The following is a 19,814-nucleotide window of genomic DNA, read 5'->3' on the forward strand; positions in this document are numbered from 1 at the left end:
AAAGGAAATCATCGGGAGGTGTGAAAATTATTTGCGATGCTAACAATCCAGGAAAAATGTTATTAAGGTGTTGAAAACATCGTTATTTTAAATTTCTATGAAGCGAATCAATTAATTTGAAGACAATGAAAATTTACATTAAAAATCTCGGAGATACCTCAAAAACTATAGCTGTATTTAAAGTGTATACATGCCGATGCAATGCAATAGGCATTGTGTAGCCGCATCAAGGTTTTTATTGGCAAATTGCTGTGTATTATTTTTCCGAATATAATACTATTTTTTTCCGAAGAAATAAAAAAAATAACACTAATTCCGTAGGAGAATAGGAGAATAATGCGCATTTTTGCAGATGTATCCCGCAAAAAGTACGCCCTTCAGAAAATGAAAGCTCTAGAGGCTGACGGTCAAATGTCTATTAATTTGGAATTTCATGGTAACCCTCGATTAAAGAATTGGTTCGGATAAACGATTTAAGCCCCTATTCACCCCATATGCCGAGATAATGCACCAGTATCCACGATTTTTTCCATAGATCAGCAGTTAAATGATAACGATTACGTTTGGATCACGTTCGTCCACGAGTCAAGCGTATCGTAGAGAAAGCTAAAACGGAAAACACACTTAAAAATTAATTGATAAGCGTTCGTTGCAAGAAAAAACGTTTGTGTAAGAGACAGAAAAGGCACAAATTCTTCGGATTAATCTTGCGGGAAAGGTTTTTGCTGAGGGAATTGGTTTCTGGAAAGAGTGGCGAATGGAAGGTGAAGAGAGAGAGAGCACGTGAGGGCGGAGGGGAGGGTGGTCTTTGATTGTCGCGTGTTGGAGCCGCAGTGTGCTCAGAGCCACGGGGGAAATTAAGCGAAGGAAGAAGGAAAAGACGGAGGGATGGGGAAGAGTGGCCGGGGGAAGGGGGGTTGGGTGTAAGGCCGGGAAGCGTATGGGAATAAAGGGCCGTGGGAAGGCGGTAGTTTATATTGGATGATGAATCTGGTGACGCAATCGAGCTTGCGAGATTGGCGTGCCATGAATTAAAACTTCTTCCGAGGGCGAGAGAGCTTTTTACCTCGGGGTCGCAGCTCGGTGGATTTTATGCGGCCGTTTAGCTGGAGCGAAATTCTCGCTAAGTGGAGTGAATCACCTGAATAATTAAGAAATTTTCCCTGAGGTTAATTCTGGATGAGTAGGTCAAAGGCATGATCACGTGTTTTTCATAATAATATAAATGAAAACATTTTTGATTCAGAATCAAGTACAAGTGAAAGAAAATTATCAATACCGTCTTAGGAACAGGTTATTTTATTCCGAGAGCCTTAAAGTAGATAATTAAAATATTCTTTAACTAAACTGAATTCTTCGTGACAAGGGATTCTGTTTTGAGTTAATATGAGTTGAGCTTACGTTTTTGTAACTAACCTTGTTATTGAATAGAGTTCAAATTTAAAAATGAGGATAATTTGCCAGTATTGGGTAGACATCTATAAAAAATATGTGGCATTATAATGCTACGTCGTCATTCATTGTTCTGTAATATACCATAATTTTGAGGCTCTTAATTATTACAAAAAACAAAAATTATGACACATAAATCAGAGTAATCACTTCTGGGATATCCAATTCCAATTCCTTATTATGTGTTATATCGTACACGGAAACGAAGGAGTGTTGGATTATTTTTTATTATCCGAGTTTGAAATAAATTGACCAGCGAGGAATTCGGGGTTAAAAATAGAGTGCGGAAGGAATGACGCCATGCAGGTATATATAAACCGATGAGTAGAAAATGCGTTGAGATTGGAAAACTATCCCCTATCTATCGAGAAGTCGTTGCGGGGAAGTCTTGCACGGTGAGTATGGAATATAAGAAGGCTGGAGGTCGGTTACACGGGGGGGGGGGGGGTGAGTGAGGGGGGTGGGTGTTCCAGTCGAACACCATTTAGGCATGACCTTTTCAGTGGCCACCGACCCTCCCGCCCCTACCCTCACCATTGCCCACCACCGCCACCACCACCCACCCACCCTTTCCGTCCCCTCTTGCGTCAACTTCCCGCCCGACTCATTTCCGACTGGTTTTCCCCTGCGAATCCAACCATCCTCCCCACTCCACCTCCGCATGGCGCTTACAACCCGCAGGAACTCTCGTCTCCATGGAAACCAATCATACAGCGCATGTATGGAGAGGTTGTCAAACATTTAAAAAAAAATTGTGGCGAGGGGTTGTCAATGAGGGAGATTGACATTGTGGCACGATGTCTAACAAGGCATGACGGGATGTTCCAATACTCAGGAGGGATTGCATTTTTTTTCCCTGAGAGTATTTTAGTCAGTCGACCGTCGATTTTTTTCACCCGTCACCACATGCGAATTGTAGTTGGCGAAACGCAAATACCATGAAAGTTTAGGAAATGCCGAAAATTATACATTGGGAAAGCGTTCGGGAGACAAAAAAACGCTTGCTTGCGTGAAAAGACCTCGAAACTGAAAGCAAATGATTACTGATAAACGAAAAAAAATCATTATTTCCAAAATGATGGGCCTGTTTGATCATTACAGCAGAAACAGTAATTGCGCAGTAGGATTTATAGGCGATTCGACGGTCTGGGTGATATTGTACACTATGATATTCCCAGTTACAACCAATGTGGTATTCGTGTAATGACTGGTTGTTAGACCGTGACCTAGTACTGGATTAACTTTTCCATTCTCTTTAATTGAATTATCTATCGCTGGATACTCAGAATGTCGAACAAGTCCATCATTACTCCTCTGGGAAACGGGTTCGCTAGATAACCCGAAAAATGCAAGCTCACATCTTATCCAACGCAGGATCACATTTCGGTCATCGCTGTTGGTGCAAAGTAATATTTTTCTTTTGACCTGCGAGAAAGGGACAATCTCAGCCTTTAGAGAAGCCGAACCCCAATCAACTAACTACACTAGATATCAGCTAATCAACCTGATTCGCCACATATAAGAACCCTGCAAGAATGCGCGTCATAATAATTTCAACATTTTAATTTTGGTTAGCGATTGGATGTTTGCAGAATCTATTTCTTGTTTTCACGTTCTTCGTGAACTAGGCACGTGGGAAATATTGCGTCCCAACCAATATACATCGCACGTGTGAGTTTTGAGGGTATCTTAGTTGACTGACGAGAGCACTGGGAGGGAGTTCGGACAAAGGGTGTCCATGGGGGCGGAGGGAGAAGGGGGTGGCGGAAGGGGGATTGGGGAAAGCGCGTGGAATGGGGAATCGGGTTAGGGAAAGAAGGAAGAGGAGGTCGGTTGCCAGGGGCTAATGGCTCTCTGTTTGTCACCTCGACTAAAGTTACGTTTGTCCCTCCTCCTCACAGTGGGACTCGGAATGGAAGAGGGGGCGCACCAAGAGAGTGGAATGGAAAGAAAACGAATTGGTGGGGCTACGGATCGGTATACCATAGTTGCTACCCGAGGATTTCACTCTCCCATAGTCAATGGGCTACCACACTTAATGTTATCCAGCGTCACATTATGTGACCTTGATAAAAATGTATGATTTAGAACCGATGAAAGAAACGGCCCGGAATCCCTGATTTTCTTGCTTTATTTGGCCCCAAACTGATGTACAGAGAACACTCCTCGCGGCACGCCCCGCCGTAAAGGACAGCGGCAATCCTACCGGTGGGCCAGCGACAGAATCGGCGAAGATTTGAATTGACGTCTGCGGTGGCGTTATTTGGTAAGCAGTGTGAAATTATTATAGTATCCCAAATAAGTCAAAAATTACGGCAAATCATAAAATAGTCAGTGAAAATAAAAAAACTCATGACTTTTTAGCTGTTCATTAACCTAGCAAATTGTATCACGAAGAAAGACAATAGCGTCTTTTTAGAGCCGCCTAGAAATGTCCGGTCTTTTATATGCCGTAAACTGCCGAAGTTTGTAATAAGAATCCTTCCCTTTTGAAATGTCTAATCTGGCGGCATTCCATGGTGCTTTAACGTTTTAAACCATCAATCGTCAATTTGCAATATTTATAGAGATTCAAATGCCGAAAGGATGCCATCCTCGAGATTCAAGCTTGGGTCCATGAGGGATATAGTCTTCATAAATTGTGTTGCTGAGAGTTCCTATTGGTCTTATGAAAATGATCTTGAGCTACGAAAAGGGTGTAAAAAATATTACATTTTCCGTAAAAATATTTTTCTATTTCAAATGCAACATGCAAATATGCACCTTAATCTTATATGTACAGGCTGCATAACCTGCAGCATCTAAGACTAACTGAGGCACATAAAAGTATACGGAAACGTATTTACTATCCATGCATTATCTCGAAAGCACCGCAAAGGCGCACAGACCAACTTTTCTAACGAATGGTAACTTTTGCGCATGTGATATGTGTGTAAGTAACTTAAGACAAAATATCCTCGTCAGAGAAAAACATTCCAGTTTTATTAGAGTGAAAAGATGACCATTTTCCCTGGCATGTACTTATTTGGAATGCACCTAAAGATAAATTACAGGGCCTTGAAATGAAAAAGTTTGTCGAACTTAAAATTTTAGAAGGAAGACTCCTCAAATTTCCACTGTGAATACCACGGGTATTTTCGAATTATTTATTACTGAACATAGTATTTTTTCATATTTTTTAACATTAACGTTCGAGGTGTCTGAAAGAAAATAAAATCTTCAACTAAATTTCCCCCCCAAAGCATCGAGATGGAATATGACTTTTCTATTGGTTAGTAACATATTCGGCACGTACTCGAGGGAGGGAAATGCAGAGAGGAGAAAGAGTAGGAGGGGAGAGGGATGAAGTGGAGATAGATTGATGACGAAGGGATACGGAGAAAGAAAACGAAAGGGAAAACGGGTTGAGGGGGTCGCAGCGGTAAGGCGCGAGAGAGAAGGGGCAGAATTTTTCCTGGCATGGCGTTAAGGGGTGGGTTTCAAGGGATGCTTGAGGAATAGGGTCGGTGTAAGGATGGATTAGGAGATTAATGATTGCCTCGGTCGCTGTGGCGCTTCGGAGTGAGATGTCGATGACAGTGTTCGTTTTTGGGAAAGAAGGGAGAGCTGGGATGAAATTTGAAGGGAAAAGAGACGGGAAGGGTGCGGTAATGAGAAAGTAGCCTCCACTAGTAGCTGGTCTTCCGAGAATGCACTTTTTGGGCAGGAATTGTTATATGTTTCAATCAACACAAGAATAATCGGAGAAGTTACGTTTTAAACAGGAAATGAGAAAAAAACAAAATTAAAAAATAGCGCATAATTTTCTCGGAATTGAATAATGTGGAATTATCCCACATTACACTTCAAGGACTATCATTTAATTTATTTGAGTGCGTTTCCAATACGGCCAAAATTGAAAGTGCTATACAATCGAAAATGTGGATGAAGTTGGATGCAAACGGGAAATTAAGTATTTGGGTGTATACCATTGTAGCTCATGATTTAACAAGTGGCAGGTAACGAAGTTCGAGTCAACCGCACTGTGCATACAGACGAAATATCAACTACCCTTTTGAAATTTCTTCAGTGGTTACTATCCAGTTAGAACTCACCCTTAGAGCAAAGAACATCAAATTATAACGTAAAACTATTCGAACGTAAAATTCTATTGAGCGTAACGATTAGAAAAACCTGATCGGAGCCATAATTAAGCCTGCATTTCCGATACATTCATCGCGTTCCTCTTCAGAGTGGGTCGCTTATAGTGTTGGAGGATAGGTAAGAAGAGTTTGCTGAAATAAATACTGTTGAAGGCGAGCATTGGTCCAGCGATTCGGGCTGTGGAGCAACACGAGGAGAGGTGACACGAGGAAGAGCATGCATTTGAGTCCCGGGGCCAAGTGTACGCGTGGTGACAGTGGCGAGGCCGCTCGTGTGATTGATTGATGGAAACCCTCCCGTCCTTTCACATCCCCACCCCGTCCTCCTCCTGAATCCACCTCAAGTCCCCCTCCTCCTCTTCACCCCGGCCTATTCAGCCACCCCTCATGCCCCCCCTCCATTACATGAAAAGAACTTCAAAATCTCCGAGGCCTTTTCCTCGTGTGAAGTGGTATTAAAACACCCTCATCGTACAGCATTTCGAATTCCAGCATCGTGGAAAAGTGTAAGTTTCCCATTAAACCATAATGCTCTTTATCCGGATTACAGCCAAAGTTATTGCCAGTGATTGCAACAACTATAAAGCCTAATAGCATACGTAATCCAACCAGAAATTATATAAAAATTATCACATAGCATTATGGCATCCTAAAAATGTGAAGAAAATTACGTTCGGTAGCCCTTTCAAATTTTCGGGTTACTTCATACGATTTCGTCTATCGATCTGAATTTATAGTATGCTCCTTCGTTTGTCGGCATGGTCTTTTTTGAAAGCTATTCGCACAGAAGGTAAACATTTGTAAACTATTAGTAATGGCTCTGGCATTCAGAAGCATAGTAGCAACAGGGAATATTGAAACTATGTCTCTTAGTATTTATTTTCAAATTACTCTACATAATTTTCTTTAGGAAAACTGATGGCATAGCCATGAATGGTATTTATTCGGCCGAGGCAGCGTTATGCCCTTCGTCGTCTAAATGCTGTTTTTCAACCTATCAAAAAATCATTCAGAAAATGAATTTGCAATACCACATTTTTCATGACATCAAACCCTTGGTATTATTCTTAAAAATGTAATTTATCTCAGCATTAAACTATTGAGACTCATTAGTTAGAATATATTTGTTTACTTTGCATAAGCTTAAATTACAGGAAGAAAGTGATCCAAACTATGAAATTGTAACTCCAGAATTAAGCAAATAGATCATAAATACTCTTGTTACCTATAGAAAAGTGACTAAAATGATGATAAAACATGTTTACCATACATTTCAATTTTCAACGCACCCCTCAACATCGACACTAATTTCAGATTTGGTCATCGTGGATTTAACGATAAAAGAGTACGATTTTACGCTCGAGTACTTCCGGGCACAATTTTCTTAATTCTTTAAGCTGAAACTTTGACCGTGCCATTTCCGAGAAAGAGAACTGCGTAAAAACGGGGAAAAAGTTATTACATTGCAATTACTTCCTTAAATGCTGCCAAGTTCCGCTAGGGATCGAGAAAAGGACATAAAAACCTTGCCCCGCTCCTCCCCTTCGCTATACCTTTCCCCTCAGGGCAATAAAGCGCTCTTTACTCTCTCATACCCTTTCGTCTACTCTGGGAATAAAGAAGTTGAGGGACACGGGGAGGGAAGTCCGAAGCGACTTCCTCCCCCCCCCCACACTCCTCTTTTTCACTCTGCCCTTTGAGTGGAATCTTAAAAAATAGTTAAAAATGAACGGACGTCATCTCTTCCTGCTCTTCATCCCACTGCCGTGGAAACACTTCCTCTTTCTCGCCACTCCCCCATGGTGCTCTATCCCCTCCTCCTCCAACCCCTGCTCCATTTCCTCCACGGCCCTTGACTCGAGAAAAGCGAGTAGTCTTCTAATGTCTTCTTTCCCTCCGGTTCCTACTCTTACTACGCTCCAGATCGCTCCCCAGGGAATCACGAGGGAAGGGCGTGCGGGGGAGGGGGACCACTGCTCGGAAACTAGAATCACTCTCTCTCTCTCTCGTTTCTTCACCCTCACGCCGCATGAAGAAAAGGAAACCCCACACCCTTATCCATAAGCCAGGAAGACCGGCGCTCTTCCATTTGTCAGGGGTGGATGGACACCCGAGGGCAGGAGGAGCAGGGGAGCGACAGCGAAAGTCTAGCCTGTGGACGTGAGAAGATCTGCAACTATCGCGACCGAACGCCAGTGACTTTTCTTTCAGTTTGAAATAAAACGAAAGGTCTGACGTGATCAGATGACTAAAATGGGAATTCGCAGGCCTGAATGAGCTCATTTGCTTGAATGTTCGCCCCTGTCTTAGCTGAATTAAGGAGAACGTTTCATGGCCCGAATCAACTCGTTTTTTTTTATTTCCAACCCTGTGAACTGATTTACAGGGATATCATTCGGTGAAAATAAAAAGAAAGCGTTCCTATTCTTGCTTGGTGATTTGGTAATCGGTGCATTGAGGTATTGAGATGAAATATTTACTGCTAAGGCTTTCATAACCAAAAAGATACGAGACAAAGGGAACAAAATGAGATCCAGTCTTAATCTTCCGTTGCTAAATACAGTTGTTTACTAAAGTGGGCACCAGACCACTTTGTGAATTCTAGAAGTATACTTAAGTGACAGAATTCGCTTTGGCCTAATTTCATCCGATGCGGAACTAGAAGGCCCGATTCCATCATCCCCTCGTGATCTGACCTTTGATATGTTTTAATCGACAGTCGTTCTTCATTGCTGCCAACTTAATGCCCAGATGAAGTGTTATTGCCGGCAGGCATGACTAGAACTTTAGCAATAAATATGAAAAAATGGGCAGATAAATACTTGAATGTGCTGGTGGAATCGTTATCGAAAATTGCAGAGAGTACAAACTTCAAGAAGAGCGAAATAAATAAATTTGTATGATATGAGTACAACTGAGAATTTACAATGGGCAATGGGGACATTCCATAATATTTAGGAGTCGGTCAAAGATGATTCAGATGTACTTATGAAAAAACATTTACATGTTAACAAAAGGATGAAAGAATATAAACAAGACCAATGTGCGTGACATTCGCCCAAAGCGGAGAGTGGAAATTGAATGTCCACGGAGCACGGAGATCTTCGCTCTAATATGAAAGGTGGGCTGAGGGCAACGGGATGTCACGACGGTAAAGGGTGGGAGAGAGAGGGAGAAGCGATACGTTAAGATGGGTAGCCGAGATGGGGCGGGGAGGAGAGGGCGCGGAGCGAAGGGGGAAGGAATCATGAGAGGGCAAAGGCTGAGGAGTTTTTTCGAGAAGAAGGAACGTTCCTTGGGCGATCGAGGACCGTGGTAAGATTTGACATTTCGCATAAAATGTCAGCGCGTCTGGTGGTGGTGACTACGGAGATGGGGAGTGGCGGCGGAGGGAATTCTGGGGAGTGGGTTGGATCGTGTGGGAGGGGGGGAGGGGAGGAAGGAAGGTTTTCTAGTATCCTGGGGTGCGGCACTGGGCCGAAATTGGAAAGGGGGAGCGTGAGGAGGGCGAGGGGATGGGACCGAAGCCCCAAGACGGATGGCAGTTCACTTTAATTTCCTCGCCTCATTCTTTCCCTCTTTGCTATTAAGGCGCCCCCGACTACCTCTACATTCCCCCTTCCCCTCACCTTTTCTTTTATCCCTCCACTGAAGATCGCATAAAAATGTAAAAATAAAACCATTTTCGGAGAAATTGTACCCCGGCCGCATGCGGGTAGGCCACTTTTTACATTGAATTAATAATACAATAATAACACGAAGATTAGTGCCTGGAGGGTCAACTACTGTCTTCGAATACGGCGTTATATTTTACGCGACGCGACCATCCTTACATTGGCCCCTCCCCCGCATTCAGTCCCGAATGTTCATAATGCCATTTCCCTATGAAGTACCCTTCGAATTTCACAAGATAAGTCGTTGCTGTAAGTAAGCAATATATACCTTGGTAATGATGACTTCAGTCATAACACTACAGTTCAGAATTGCGCAATCCGCTGCTCATCGGTGTAAATACAGGAAAGAGTACTAAAATTTATTTAAACCATTTACTGACTTTTTTTCTCATTCGATCCAACCTGGCTTTCCTATAGAAACATCCTTTTTTGGTGAAACTAATAATAGAATTGCCGAAAACGGAATAAATTAATAAGTGAACTCGGGCCATATATTCGTAAAATTATTTGCTAGAGATTATAAAATAATTTAGGAAGAAGGCAATAGCTATAAATATGCATCGAGTGATTCATACCAATTTCCCTTAGAAGGTGATTATTGAGTCAACATTTTTTTCCCGTATTTAATTCTGAAAAGATATCCATTTATAAATAGCTTTACTGGAATAACTGGGGAAAAACTACTTAAAACCAATTGATTCTCTTTATACGAGACGTACGCATTATTCATGTAATATAATGAAAGAGATTTCTCTGTGTCCAGAAAATACCTTACCATCCTATCTTTTGCAATGCTCTTTCGCGCATTCCTCTTAACTGGCTCCTGATGCTATTCACCCTTGGGGCAGCTTGTTGTAGGTTCGGGCGAAGACTAAAGAACTCATAATATAACGCTTATTAGGAAGCATGGAGCGCGGAATATAACTGCGGATGAATTTAATTTTAAATTCCTGTCATTATGCTCCATATGCCATGGAATTAAATTACTGGAGGATTGTAATCGCTGGAATTGGGGATCTTATCAGTTGCGATTTAAACGGAAGAATTTAGGGAAACTCTCTTAACTGATGGGTCTCATGTCCGCAGGAAATTTCCCAGCCGAGTGTTTCGCAGAATTGCTTCGCTCAGGTAAAGAAATATCTTGGCACAACCGAGGACAGAAACGGGACGCCCATGGGCAGCATTTTAATATCCTATTTTCATCCTACGGCTTCTCTTTTCCTCTAGCACCGCTTTGCTCTGGAAACGCCTTAGGGTCGACCTCCCTCTCTCTCTGACTCCCTCCTCCGACTCCCAGCACAAGTCGTCCCGTTAAACCACAATTGGGCAACTCCTTTTCTCCCCTTAATCCTTACCTACCGACACCGTCACCCCTTGGGCTCCCTTCTCTTTTTTGGTTTTTACCCAGAAATGGGGAATACATTACGAATTCGGCGCTCGACCGAGGTGTGACGGGCAAATTGCTCCGGGCTCGCTTGATTTACAGGGGAAATTTTCCTTCTATAACCCCTCCTTTCGTTGGTGAAAATTCAGGTGTTTTCCTCGCGTAACCACTGCCGTAAAGTTCTCGAAGAGTTGCAAGGTATACCTTCTTCTCTTAACCAACTGATAAATTCTTTGTTTTCTCCACCACGGCAGATTTTTTGGAAATACTTATTTTAACATGATGTACCTAATTCGATTTTTAGTTTTTGTCTCAACACAGAGGATCGTGGCCATAAAGAGTTTAGGGCCAGCAATTTTTGGAATATTTCGCTTTTTTTTAACGACATTTCACTTATAGTCGGAATGCTCGGCAATAATTCTCAACAAAATTCATACGCATTAATCATTTACGATAGATATTCATACACGGAAACAAAATGAATTTTTAAAAGTGATTCTTATGTGCCGAGGCTTACGTTCTTGACGCAGTCTGTCAGCTCAAAAATTATGTCGGCACAAATACTACGAAAATTCATGCAGTGTACATTAAAAGTTCCTAGGAAAAGTATTTACGATTTAGTACGTTATTTCAGATCTGAGCTGATATGACAGCCGAGGCTAACTCCATCACCAAGTTTTTGTGAAACGCATCGGGTCTCACATGATCCTGAACCGATACTCCACTTTTAGAGGAACTAATTCTGGACCCCGATTGTAAAACTAAATGATATGAGGCGGCCTTCGACTGCATTTATGTATTACTCAATTCAACCGATCGCTTTTCTAGAAGACTGATCAGATACACCCCGATGGAAATTCGCAATCATCCATTTAGAATGCAAGTGTGAAAAAAGAAAAGAGAGAAAATGGGTAATGAAAGTTAAAACTCACCTCTTATCTTTTGCTCATCCATTAGCTGACGCTCGATGTTCTCCTTCATTTCTCGCTCTCTCAGAATCTCCATCTTCAACTCGGCTGAAAGTAGATAAATGTTCGAGTAAATTAAGAGGAATACATCTGCGGAGGCCATATACTATTTCAGCTCTGTGTTTATGCACTATTGAACGACTTATTCGCTAATATCTATTTTTATACAGGACGAGATCAAACCAGATCATGAAAGCATATTTTTTACCTTCAGATGATCCGTAACGATTATTCCATCTCAAATGAATTTTTAGCTATCCTTTGATAAACTGTACTTTTTCTACTCTTTGGTACACAGTAAGTATGTCATTACTTTACCATAGGATACAGTTCAACGCATAGAAAACAATTTCAGTTTCAAAGGTGAAATAAAGAGTGTGAAGAAATTAAATCTTTACAGTTTATATGCAATACTCGTACCCCAGCGCTGACGTGCGAATTTTAGCTTAGCATACGTGAGAGTGATAATTTAAACAGCCCCAATTGACTGTAATGATTTCCAAGTGATTTGAAATTTAGTAATAGTCTTTAAAATGGGATAATTTATATTTCGTCTACTTCAGTTTTATTTGAGAAAGCATGAAAATGTTTCAGGCAGCAAAATTTATTATGTTTTATACTACAAACTCTCACGTGCTTGTTTTTAAATATTTCGCTTTTTTCTACTTTCCTCATGAATATCATGCCAAATTGAACTCATTTCCTCACAAAATAATTTCAGAAATAACAGTTTTCAATTTTTTTGGTTGGATTGAAATTGTTTATCTAATTACTTTTGAAAGAGCTCTCTCCACTTATAAATAATTTCAAGAGGCAAAAATCGTGGTAAGGTGGAAAATGTGGCAGCCACTCGCATCAATTTATTTCATTAAAGCTTCTAACCCTTCGCAAATACCTGGAAACTCAATATAAAAATCAACATTACGAAAGGTTGAAAAAATATTATTTTTTTAATGTGAGAAAAATAATCAGCCTAAATGGATTCAGCTTTTATGAATTCATATTTTCCCTCGGCTAGCTGAGGTAATGTGGTATGAGGGATGAGAATACCTTACCCCGCTTTACGAATTTAAAAAAAAGGATCGTTTCACTCTCACATTCATCTCCTCCTCAACTCAGTTTAGAGGTTTCTATTTTAGTGCTTGTCCAAGCACGTGGAATGTAGCGTATCTGAAAGAGCCGCCCACTCCCCCACCACCCCATAAGGTTCACTCCTAGGAGAGAACTAATACCTAAACCAACACCTTAAAATGACAAAAAAGCAAGGAGATGAATCAACGGGTCCGTTTAAACGGGCCAGCGTTCCTCGATCATTTCGCGCAGAAATTGGATCATCAATCCTCCTCCTCCGCAACATTTTTATATCACCCCCGAAACTTTCTGAATATTTTCGGCAATTATAAACAACAGAGCGGAGTTAAGAGCACCTGATGCTTTTTAGTCCGGTGGAGGTGTGCAACGGTGGGAGATATTACCGAGATGCGAAATCGTGGGCGGGTGGGTCACACTTTCTGTGCCCCCATCCCTCCTCCCAACCCCCACCAGGCGCCTTCCTTTTCCTTCCTTTCGCACCACCTTGACTACAACTTCCGATGCCAGCTTCCCTCTCGCAGCGCGGTTATTAAACAACTAATACATTAATAATAATAATATCCCGCGGCGAGAATTATCATATATATTAACTTATAAATCTCGAGGAAGATCGGGGGAAAGTGTGGGGGCCGCGCAGAAACGTCGGCGGAATATCTTGGGCGTCGCGGCGCCTGAATTAAGACGCCGCTTCTCTCTCTCTCGCGCGACATCCCCAGAGGCAAACTTCCGCAGCTTGCCGCTCCGCTCCCAGCGCCACCAAACTCCTCCCCCTTCAACACTCCCTCCCACTCTTCGCCAGCCCACTACTCCTTCCTCCCCCCCAACACCCCCACTCTCCCTCTCTCTCTTTCTCCCGACATCCCTTTCTTCCTTAAATACACTGTTTTCATTTCCTGGAGCGCATGGAGCCCGTCGCGGGGGCGGGTGTTGGCTGGGGCGGGCGAAGCTGGAGGAGCGAATAGGCGAAGGTAACTCCCGCCCCGGCCGGGGGAAAAGGAGGCGAAAACCTGCGGCTTCGTTGGTTTTTAGATTTCGAAATGATTTACTTGTTTTCGCCGAGATCTTAATTAGCATTTAAATCTAAAACATTCTACGGCGGGGCAGAACTGCGGGTCGAGACGGTTGCGTGAAATGGAATGGGCGGGCGAGAACCGAATTGGGATGGGGTTGGGGGTGGGAGGGGAGGGAGAGGGGCGTTGGAGGAGGGCAGGGAGACGATGAGGTCACAACGCGGAATCACCCCCGGGGCAATATAGGGCCTTACTACGTGCACTATTGTTATGCAAATTCTTTGGGGTGGGGGCGAGAGGGCGGCGGGAAAAGGGGAGGGTGGGAATAAGGGAGGGAGGGGTTGTATGGTGCGTTATGGGTGCTGCATTCGGCTCGAAGGGGGTAGAAGCAGTAGTATGGGGGGTGGGGGGCCGAGGGTCTGGAAGGAGTGTGGTTTGTAGTAAGACGGTGGAGAGGGATGTATGTATGTATTAAATGGGGGAGGGGATTCAGGAGGGGACCGAGGAAAGAGAGTTCCTCCTTGAAAAAGCAAAACTTGTGAACCCTGAGGAGAAAAGCTTACGTTATTCCATGGAATACATGCAAACAACTTGAGCACGGCTGCCGTAGATTTAGTTCAGCAGATGGTTGGTTCTATTGAACAGAGGCGAAAGGGAACTCAAAGGAAGAGCACACCTCTCGCGCGCCACTTTTTGCGCTTGTTTTGATTCGAAGATTCGAATAAACGATATTTTGAATCATTATATGGACGGAGGGGGCTTTATGGCGTTATTTGTCATCTTATAAACTATTTCACGCGTCGATTGCTTTGTTCAAAATAAAATATAAATTTGTACGAATGCAAGCAAACGTTTTTCCATGCCCTATTGTGCGCTTTACAAAACATTCATTAAAAAAGAGAGCCGACGGCCAAAAGTGTACACAATTCACTGCGAGACCAGAGTTAAATTTACATAATGCTCAATTTATTATTTAAAATTCTCTCTCATAAGTTTAGAACACAGCTTTTGAATGCCTTCCCTCATCCATGATGCTCCAAAATTATTTGCAGCATTAAAAAATCTCTGTAAGCGTCGATTTCCCGAATGCCACGGTCATTATGAGTGTCGTGCATTTTCGGGAAAATTAGTACAATTGCGCAGAAAAAGGAAAAAAATTACCATTTTAATAGACCTTTACTTAACATTCCAGCTTAGATAGATGTAGCAAAATGGGGCCGTTCATGCTGGATGAATCACGATAAAGTAAAAGTAAAATTGCAGCTACCGTATTGACGAGCAGAAAAAAATTAAAAGAATGCAGTGTAAGAATCAATGAACTTATTTTCAGGTTGAATTTTTTTCTCCTTCCGAGTGAAAAGATCCAACGACCATAGCACAAGGGAATGCTAGAACGCTGAGTTTGCAGGGGAACAAAAGGAAATGGGGGAGGGGTTGGGACGAAAATGCGATGTCAAAGTGCGCCGTCTTCGTGTGTATACGCATTTTTTTATCCGAGCCGCGTCGCGTTCTTTGGATTCCTCCCGCGATGGAAAAGGGGAGGCCACGCCTCGGAGCACAATCCGGCCGCGTGTGCAAACATAAGAGGAATAATTGCGGATTGGAAAGGGGGACGGGAGTGAAAGAATGGGGGGCGGTGTGGAGCTGGGCTCGGGAAACCTCTCTCTCGGGGGAACTGAAAGGTTGTAGGGCTACAAGGGTTGGGGGGAGGGAGGTTGAAAGGCTGTGTGAGGCATCTATGCACAGACTTGTGATGTTAAGCCGCGAAGCAATCAGCTAGGCCATACTGCGTGCGACTCAGGTCTAGGTTGTACGCTATGCCATTTCCAATATCGACACTGAATGTAAGCAAATGACGAGATAATGAAAATACAGTGAAGATATGTGGCATATTCTGTCCACATCGACGTCAAGAAATTCCACGGTAATTATATAATAAATAATAAATGTGATGGTGTTTTCAAGTTTAATATTAAAATGCGATGCCGATCTCCTGCATCGTAAGGTCGAGAGATCGAAATTTGTGAGATTTTCAGTTTATGGTGCTCACGTCAGAGGATATAGCTCGCCGCCGTTAGGGGATAGAGCCACGCGTGTCCCAACACGGGTTTTTGAGGGAGAGATGGAGCGGGGAAGGTGGAGGGGGGGAGTAATGGGAGGGAGATTTAGTGTGCCCTGGCGAATGAAAACGATTCGTGGTTTGTGGAGAATGTTTGAATGAGGAATTGATTCCCACGTCGTGAAATCTCACATGTCGAATGTGCACCCTTCCCCTCAGTAGTTTTATCTCCCTCTTAGAAGTCTTGAATGCATTCTGCACCACCTCCCATTCCCCCTCTTATCATTCTTTTCACAATGGGGAGTTAGGAACAAATATTGGAGGTACGCCTAAGGGAAAGAACCTGGAGAAGAAAAGGAATGCAAGTTTTTCAAAATCTTCCTTTTTCTCATCAACTAAAAGAATGCTGTATTTTCCTGAAGTATCATAATGTCATAGTTCCAAAATTCGGCGACAAATTCCAATTCAGCCGTACAAATGGGTCCCTTAATAAGATGATTTGTTGTTTTCGGTCACTAATCAGCTCTTCATGTTCATGAATATTCATAAATACCCTTGAAAAGCCTACGTAGAAAAGATTTGCAAAAATACAAAGTGAAATAGCAAGATTATTAGCAGTTAATGAGGCATGTGAAATAGGTATGGCATTAATCCCGTCGGAGGAAAGTTATGAACGGAATTATACTTATTAATAAAGTCCATTAAAAAAAGGGTAACGCAGTGCTTTCGAATTGGTAGGCATTGCCGGTGTAAAAACCTCATGGATGAATGAAACTTAATTAGTAATATCCCGGATAGTGTGAACATCCCCGATTAACGCAGGCGAATAACTTTACGATGCTCTGATGGATGTAAGGATACCAAAAAATATTAAGTTGAGTAATTGAAAATCTCTGCATATGCCCCAAATTTTCAGAAATGGAAATCCTATATCCCTAAGGAGAGGTAACTGTACAAAACCAATTTTCTTGTCACAAGATCTCCTGTATAAACAGAGCAAAATGGCTTATCTGGCGTTATTTTCCCATCGCTAACGTCTCTTGAATATTTTTTGATATCGCTATATCCAGCAGAACATATGGCGGCAGCCTTTAAGGAAAAGAAGTTATCTACTGCACTCGCTCTGTCGTTATTTTTATACGCACAAAGAAACTTTGTAAATGTGGATAGCTCCTGTTCCTATTGAAGCCATTATTTCTGCAAGCTATGCCCCAGGGTTTAAGTTCAGGTAGTTACTCAATGCAGTGGATGAGCAAGAAAAAAAGATAATGCAAAATGTATTCATTAATTCAACGATGTTGTCAAAATTTTGAACTGTCGGTACTTTGCGTATACTGCAATTGCGAAAGAATAATCTAATCGGTACATATTGATGTATGATAGCATTTGGAATAAGAAAATCAAATCAAATATGAAGAAATATAGAGGCAGGCTCCTTATGCGTCACTTAAAAAAGATAACATAAGATATGAAACTTAATAAATAATCGCACATGAAGAGATTAATGGAGCCCAGTAGAGAGCTGAATCAAATCAATTCCAATAGTGAAGTCTAATTTCTATAAACTGTAACTGTTTCAATGTTCTACCGTTCCACCTGCCTAGGAGATTAATTTTTTATGCCTACGTGACGTGTATTAATCCTCACAACTTCAGTAAATTTCTAAATGCGATGAAAATTTCTGATTTAAATATTAAGATATTTTATATAATTAGGTCGTCAAAGAAGTAAAAGCAGGATCTATTCAAAAGTTCAGCTGCAAGCAGAAATACTCCGGAGTTATAAAAAAAATTCTTGATATATTTTAAGAATAAACCAGTTATGAAGATGAATTGTTTGTCATGAAAAAAATCCATTTTCTTTCACTTCATTTGTAAGTTTGTTCTCTATCAGGCATTAGTCATTTTCCTAGTCTTGTATCAACGATGGATATGTTAACATTATTGATAATCACAACATTTAGCAACTACTACTAGTATTAAAACCTAGGATGAGTATTTTGATTTCATATTATATATTGAACTAAGAATTAACAATCCTTTTTCACTGTTTGCAAAAAAGAACAATGAATTCAAGGATGCCAAGTAAAAAAATGGTTTCTCGTGAATAATGAAATGATAAAATTTCACATAGTAACGTTCTCACTGAAATTGCTTTGAAAAGAACGTTACTTAATTATGAGCATCGATTATGATACAATATTCTAAATATTTTAACGATTTTAAATTCTATGCATTTTATTGAAGTACATATTGTGAATGTCCAGAAGTATTGCATACATTTTCGAATATTTTGCTGCTCAAATGTAATTCACAGAGTAATATTAGAGCAATATATCTGATTCAGTGATGAAAAATCTTTCTTCAAAATACGATGAAAAAGAGAATGATGGGTATTATCATGCCTATAAAAAAAATAAATAAGTTTTAGGCAAAGACAAGATGAGAGAAAGGCAAATATTTTATCAGCGGTGAAAGCTCTTTCGACGGCAATGTGCGTAGATTATACCCATAAGGTACCAGGCGGCTATGACCTTTTGCTATATGACTCTTTAGATTATAAAATCCCTTCCCTATCATCAACTGAGCATACAATCGAAGCAAAAATTTTCCGATCACAAAGATGGCCGGGAAACATTTTTGTTTTTTTTTCAACCGTTAAGATTCCGAAGCCAAAGATGAATTTGAGGCGACTACCCTGACTATACACGTCATTACCATATTTATTCTTCTTTTGGCCCCTGCTGCGATATGCCGTCAATTTTTTAACTCAGCATGTAGCATGCAATCTTGCCAATCGGCGATAAGTATTTGTTTCGCAAAGGATCTGCATCATTTTCCTCATTCTCATTCTGTCACCAATTAATTTTCGGCGAGAGATTGCGGCGGAGCCTTCCGTAATTACCAATGGCCCTACGCTTTTTGTCCTCACGGTATCGTACATTTCGACCGATTTCGCGTATCTCGTACCGATTAGCGCCGCCTCCCTCGCGCTAAAAAAAAACTCTTCCCATCTCATAATCAGCTGGTCTCCACCCCTGGCCCTGCCTCGGAAAATCTCTTTTCCCTCTGGCCGAGCCAACTCCCGATTGCTGCGCATAGAGCGTGCTATTGGATCGAGTGAAAATGGCCTCAATTTACGCTAGACCCTCAAATCGACGTTGCTTCCAACGCAAAACCCTAGCAGACCCCTGGAATCTATTTGGGCCCAATCTCTCACGGGCTTGCGATTCTGGTGCCTTACCGTCGGGACGAAATGCTTTTTGTATATTTTTACTATCAACGGAGCGTAAGGTTTACGCCACTTAAAATCCATTAACGGCCACCTTTTGAACTTTCCCCTGGTAACTATGGTCGTTATCGCGATACCGGGTTAAAGTTTATCTAAAAAGGCAGAGATTAAACGCGAAACAAAAGATTCGGAAAGCTAACTCTTTCTGCCGTGCGTGAGACGGGAGGGCATTTCACCAAGAATTTAGAGAGTTAGCTAGATTTCAGTGTGGTTAGTCTTCTTTGAGTATCGAGCTCATCAGTTGACCTGAACTCAGCGAGCTCGAACAAAGATACCTGCCCTCCCCGCTAAGGGTATATTCATAACTCCGCATGATCATCGGATATCCATATAAGTACACTACTTATCATTTTCACCGTCGATTTCGTGAGGCTAGCCTGACAGGATCCGTCCGATATTCTCACGTGAATCCTTTTACCAATCAATTTTCTCGAGGCATAATGATGATATAGGAATGGAAATAGCTTAGAATGGCACTCGCTGTTACTATTTGTTTTAGGGAAAGAATTAACTGCAGGGGTGAATGAGTGATTAGAGAAAGATTTGAGAGAGAATAACGTAGCTTACAGAACCACAGTGCCCCCAAACCTTTTCCCTCGTATTCTTCCCGAGAAAGACACCTTACAATCCACCAAATTGAGCTAGAGTCCCTTGCCACTTGTCTCACAAGCCCTTTCTCCCCCTTCCCATGCCCTCTCAATGCACCTTGTCTTCCATCCACTCCACTTCTCCGAGAGAAACC

General features: G+C 41.8%; 1 protein-coding gene across 1 annotated transcript in view; it reads right to left on the bottom strand.

Moving 5' to 3' along the window:
* Positions 1-19,814, bottom strand: part of dac (dachshund family transcription factor) — a 648,885-nt gene that overhangs the window by 160,764 nt on the left and 468,307 nt on the right. Inside the window, exon 8 of the mRNA XM_071598986.1 lies at positions 11,585-11,668. Within this exon, the coding sequence (XP_071455087.1) occupies positions 11,585-11,668 (84 nt within the window). The remainder of the gene's footprint in view (positions 1-11,584; positions 11,669-19,814) is intronic.

This window comes from Hetaerina americana, unplaced genomic scaffold (assembly GCF_022747635.1).
Source record: "Hetaerina americana unplaced genomic scaffold, ioHetAmer1.1.p SCAF_10, whole genome shotgun sequence".
Taxonomy (NCBI): domain Eukaryota; kingdom Metazoa; phylum Arthropoda; class Insecta; order Odonata; family Calopterygidae; genus Hetaerina; species Hetaerina americana.